This window comes from Sphaeramia orbicularis, chromosome 24 (genome assembly GCF_902148855.1).
Source record: "Sphaeramia orbicularis chromosome 24, fSphaOr1.1, whole genome shotgun sequence".
NCBI lineage: Eukaryota > Metazoa > Chordata > Actinopteri > Kurtiformes > Apogonidae > Sphaeramia > Sphaeramia orbicularis.
In genome coordinates, this window is record NC_043979.1 from 33,628,882 (window position 1) to 33,634,850 (window position 5,969).

General features: G+C 35.5%; 1 protein-coding gene across 1 annotated transcript in view; it reads right to left on the minus strand.

The window, feature by feature from the left end:
- Nucleotides 1–1,397: 1,397 nt before the first annotated feature.
- The window catches only part of rsph3 (radial spoke head 3), an 11,393-nt gene continuing 6,821 nt past the window's right edge, over nt 1,398–5,969 (minus strand). The window contains exons 5-8 of the mRNA XM_030127755.1: nt 5,778–5,969; nt 3,619–3,781; nt 2,726–2,812; nt 1,398–1,542 (exon numbers count right to left, since the gene is read on the minus strand). The exon at nt 5,778–5,969 is cut by the window's right edge and continues 12 nt beyond it. Of these exons, the coding sequence (XP_029983615.1) occupies nt 1,463–1,542; nt 2,726–2,812; nt 3,619–3,781; nt 5,778–5,969 (522 nt within the window). The 3' untranslated portion in view covers nt 1,398–1,462. The remainder of the gene's footprint in view (nt 1,543–2,725; nt 2,813–3,618; nt 3,782–5,777) is intronic.

Sequence of the window (5,969 nt, forward strand, 5' to 3'; positions counted from 1 at the left end):
ATACTATGTTGCAAATAAACATTAATTTTAGATGACATTTAGCCTATATAATGTATATAATGCACCTTTTTGGTGTCTGCTTCTCAGTTTGTCTTAGCGGGTTCAGGTGGGTGAAGAAATCTTTCCATTCTCTGTTCCTGGCTTTCTGACTGTGACTGTGTCCGGGCAGGTTGAAGCGTAGTCACATGATCAAGTCAATCCAGATATGCCTTCTCAGATATTATACCCTGCATTTTATTTGAACTTGGTTTTTATTAAGAAAAGTGTGTGGTGTTTTCATTATAATAATATATATATATTGAATTATTAAAATATTTTTTATTAGTCATTTTTCTTTTTATCAATTACTAGAAATTTCAGGCGACCCCAGTTGAATTCCAGGTGACCCCACATGAGGTCACGACCCTGAGGTTGAAAAACACTGGCCTATTTGAATGTTCAGAGGCTCCATAATAAACATGGAAAGACTGTCATGTTCTGCAACACTGATTAACCAGTAAAACCTATGTATTTTAACATACGGCAAAGTCACTTGTGCGAAAATGTTCTCCAGCTCTTGAATTTACTCTAAACTTTTATAGACATCGACACAGTCTCTAAATTAAATATAGCAAAATATTTGCTTTTCACTGAACAATGCAGAGAATACAGTGTATGAGTGGGAGATTTTTCACGTTTATACATATCGCAGGTTTCAGATTTTTCATCTCTTTGCCCTTTTTCAATCATGTAATGTTGAGAAGACACTGGTATAGTACTTGTATTATGGAGAAAAAAAAGTAAAACAAAGACTTTAAGGAATAAAAGGTTGAAAATTAAGCATGAGAACAATACTAAGTCGAGGTGTGGTTTCTAAGAAAATGTTAATCTTTATAATGTCTTTATATTTACTGGTTGTTTGGTTGTATTATGGAGAAAAAAAAGAGAATTCAGTCTTGTACTTACCATTAACAGTATGAAGACATTTCACTCACCCTGATTAACTATGTTTAATGAAAAATTTAAAACTTCAATGTACATCAAGCACAATAAAGATAAATTATGAAAAATCCCACAATGCCAAAAACACACATATAGGTAGTTCCAGAAAAGTGCTTTCAAACCAGTTTAGGAAACAAGAGCTGGTTGTTTGGTTGTTGAAAAATAAAGAATAGATTTGAGACCAGGCTTCATCCATGAACTTAGACTCAAACTGAACTACCTCAGTGGAAATGGGGCATAATGCACTCTATGATCATTTTCCTATAAGTCATCCCATATATATATATATATATATATATATATATATATATATATATATATATATATATATATATATATATATATATATATATATATATATATACACACACACACACACATTTATAGTATAATCAAATAAACAACTCATGGTAATTTAATAAATGAACCAAAGTTTATTTGTGAACATACATTAAAGTCGTTGACCTGTGATGAATTCTTTCTACTTGTCTGTTTCTTGTGGCTGTGGTTCAGGATCTTTGAAGCTCTCTAGTCTTTTCTGGGTGACGTCATCGATGATAGCTGAAAAAGTCACACCGGATAATAATGTAACAGTGACATTAGTTTGACATGAGTGTAATGTTTTAAAATAACCACAAGGTGGCACTTCAGCCGTATCTATGATCCAGTGATGATTGATGATAATGATTCATTCCATCTGAGTGGAAAAATATTTATGCTGCAAACTTTTTTATAAACTCATGAAGTGAGATTTTTCACATTTATACATATAGAAGGTATCAGATTTTTTCATCTCTTTGCTCTTTTTCAATCATGTTGAGAAGACACTGGTATAATACTTTTTTTTATGGAGAAAAAAGGAAAACAAATAACTTTAAGGAATAAAATATTGGAAATTAAGTATGAGAACAATACTAAGTTGAAGAGTGGTTTCTAAACAAATATTAATCTTTATAATGTCTTTATATTTATGCTGCAAACTTTTTGATAAGCTCATGAAGGGAGATTTTTCACATTTATACATATCGCAGGTTTCACATTTTTCATCTCTTTGCTCTTTTTCAATCATGTAATGTTGAGAAGACACTGGTATAGTACTTGTATTATGGAGAAAAAAAAGTAAAACAAATTACTTTAAGGATTAAAACGTTGAAAATTAAGCATGAGACGATACTAAGTCGAGGAGTGGTTTCTAAACAAATATAAATCTTTATAATGTCTTCATAATGGCGCTACAAACTTTTTGATAATATCATGAAGGGAGATTTTTCACATTTATACATATCGCAGGTTTCAGATTTTTCATCTCTTGGCTCTTTTTCAATCGTAATGTTGAAAAGACACTGGTATAGTACTTGTATTATGGAGAAAAAAAAGGAAAACAAATGACTTTAAGGAATAAAATATTGAAAATTAAGCATGAGAACAATACTAAGTCGAAGAGTAGTTTCTAAACAAATATTAATCTTTATGTCTTTATGTCTTTATATTTATGCAGCAAACTTTTTGATAATATCATGAAGGGAGATTTTTCACATTTATACATATTGCAGGTTTCAGATTTTTCATCTCTTTGCTCTTTTTCAATCATGTGATGTTGAGAAGACACTGGTATAGTACTTGTATTATGGAGAAAAAAGTAAAACAAATGATTTTAAGGAATAAAATATTGAAAATTAAGCATGAGAACAATACTAAGTTGAGGTGTGGTTTGTAAACAAGTATTAATCTTATCATGTCTTACTGTCCAGCAGTTCTCTTGCAGTGTATCTCTTCTCCAAACTGTTGTGAACTTCATCCATCAGCCATGGGAAGAAATTTGTCTCAATGTCTGGAAGTCAGACCAACACATACGTCACATACAAACACACTGTACTGTGTAATGTTTGCCTCTGGTCCACTTTTATGTCCCATTTCTGTATCAGACGACGCTAAGAAACCTACAGTCGCAGAAAAAATTATTAGTCCATCAAAAGTCATCAAAAACAATAGTTATGTAATCAAGTACTAACTCCTGTGTGTATCATGTGACCTGGGGCGTCAATAAGGGAGGGGCAAACATCACAAATTCATGGGGCCCAGTGTTTGGGGGGGGGCCATAGAGCAGTGGAGGGGGTCCATTGGATACAGAGGGAGGGAAAATTTTGAGTAAGATCCGCTGTAGAAGAGAGGTGTAGAAGTCAGGAGGAGAACAGTGAGTGCATGTTCGTTTTCAGTTTTGTTTTTACGGTATCATAACTGACATTGTTCACCCCACCCACCCCACCACACCCCTCCAAGGGTCCACAACAATTATACTTTAATGGGGCCCATGATTGGTAGCGGCGCCCCTGCATGTGACTAAAACAGACAGAAAAGAAAACATGGAATGTCTAAAAGTACTGTTTTTGTCAGTACAATGCCACAGATATTGATGTAAGAACTGCAGTGATTCTGGTTATTATCAAGGAAACATGGAAAATGGATAGATATCAGCTCTGAAATTGAACTCTTATGAGCTATATTTTTGTTGTTATCATTATATTTGTCCAAACAAATGTGCCTTTAGTTGTACCAGGCATTAAAATGAACAAGAAATGTAAGAAAACAAGGGGTGGTTTAATAATTTTTTCCACAACTGTATAATCAAAGTCTGACCTTTTTCCACAGGGTCATAGAAATATCCGTGGCTCCTCAGTGAAGTAAAAACTGAAGGTAGCAGGTCCGCGAAGTACTGCTGCGTGTACGCTCGAGCCGCGATCTTCTCTGTGATCTCTTTTTCTCTCTTGAGGGCTTCTTTCTGCTGTGCAATTCTGCGCTCCTAAAGCCAAAAGGAATATTAAAATGTTGGTATCTTTAAGCATAATCTCATTTTTGTGCCAGACTCATACTGTTTTAACTTTATGTTTGGTTTAATACTGATCTCTAGGAAACACAGAGCGGTAACTGATCATCTTACAGATTAGCATAAATGACTTCTAAGAACCACAGATGTATCTTTGGCTCCATCAGAACATGATATACACATATCAAATATAAAGTTTTTTATCATCCAGTCACATAAAGTACACAAAGAAAACCACTAAACACTGGAGAGTATAAATAAAAATGACACTTTTGGTTGCTTTTTATGCTTTGAAAACAAAAATTGCACAAGACAGACATGACATGAATACGAACATAAACATAAAAGGTGTGAAATCCATCAATACATCAATAATAAAATAGAAATGATGTGACCTGATACAATAACATCCTTAAAAGAGCAGCTGAATAACAAACAGCGGGAAATGATGTGGAAATAGTGGTGAGATATGACATTTCTGTCATTTTAGGACTGCAATAGTTTCATCCACCTGTTGACATGCAGCTGAACGGAAGTGGTTACTGTTATGCATAATAATCGTGGTTAGTTCAAATTAGAGCGACTGGATGATTATGTAACAACTGTGCCCAGCCTCAAGACACAGTTACCCAACTGGATTTGAATGTGAAATATGTGTGACTAAAGAAGTAAAAGCAACAAGTTTTAAGTTAAAACAACATCAACTTAATCAACAAAGTAAAGTTACAGTTTCCTGTGACTGCATTGACAGATCCTTGTTACCATGGCAATGAACTGCCAACTGTCCTCAGAGTATTATGCTAAGTCTTACAAGAAAGGATCCCTTCAACTCTGGCTTTTGTTAAAAAAAAAAAAAAAGGACAATAAGGCGTTGATGTAGACAGTCATAAGCGGGTTTTTTTTTTTTTTTTTTTTAATCATTATAAACTGAAGGAGTTGTGTAGAGGCTTGTACGGCACTTCAGTTTGTGTATCAGGCTTGGTTTTCCTGATTGCTTGATTGCTTACCAGTCCTATGTGAAAATTATTACCCCACCCCCTGAAGAGGAGGCAAGGGGGACTGTTTTTGGTTCGGTTTGTTTGTTTCTTTGTTTTTTAACACTCTAGCAGCAGAACTATTTGTTGAATTCATACCAAATTGGGTATGTAGGCTGCCAGTGACCCAGAGTAAGTGTGGTCACATTTTGGGAAAAGTAGGTTAAAGTTTACATTTTTAATGAATTTTTTAAATCTTTTTTTTTGTCCCATTTACTTATAATGGGAGAAATTTCACATGTCTGTAGCAGTAAAACTATTTGTTGAATTCATACCAAATTGGGTTTACAGATTACCAGTGACCCAGAATAGATGTCATTAAATTTTGGGAAAAGTAGGTCAAAGTTACAATTTTTTATTAAATTTTTCAATCTTTTTTTTCACCCATTTACTTATAATGGGCAAAATTTCACATGTCTATGAAAACCATAAATTTTCTGTCAATTTACGTCAAACTTGACACATATATAGAGGTAACTGATATGCTGACATCAGCACATGCATAGACATGATGACATCAGCTTGACATATACCAAAACTAGAAAAGCACTTGGAGAGCGCAGACCGCTGCCAAGGCAGATCAGCCCCCCACCCCCACCCCGATCACCACCAAAATTTAATCATTTGTTCCTTGTGCCAGTATCAACATTTCCTGAAAATTTCATCAAAATCCTTCCATAACTTTTTGAGTTATCTTGCTAACAGACAAACAAACGAACAAACAAACCCAGATGAAAACATAACCCCCTTGGCGGAGGTAATAAGCAACAACATGTGCGAGGGGTGGGGTTTGTTGTGCCTGGCACCACCTGTTATCTATACAAAACGTTGAAACTCATCAGTCTTTCAGAGTTCATCTTTATACATGACATCTACATGCGTCCAGTGCCAGTTATCTGTGTGGGTCTGTAATGTCATGTGGTGTGTGACGTCCGTACTTTCTCCTCTCTGTGGCGTCTCTCCTGCTCTTGAAGCCGTTGCACCTCGGCCATCTCGGCGCTTCGGAGCTCCTCGAAGGCCCTCTGCTGGGCCCTCAGACAGGCCAGCTCCTCCTCCTCCATCACCTCCAGCAGAGCCTGCTCCATCGTCTTCCCCACCAGGACCTCCAGAACCGGCTGCACCTCTCTGTC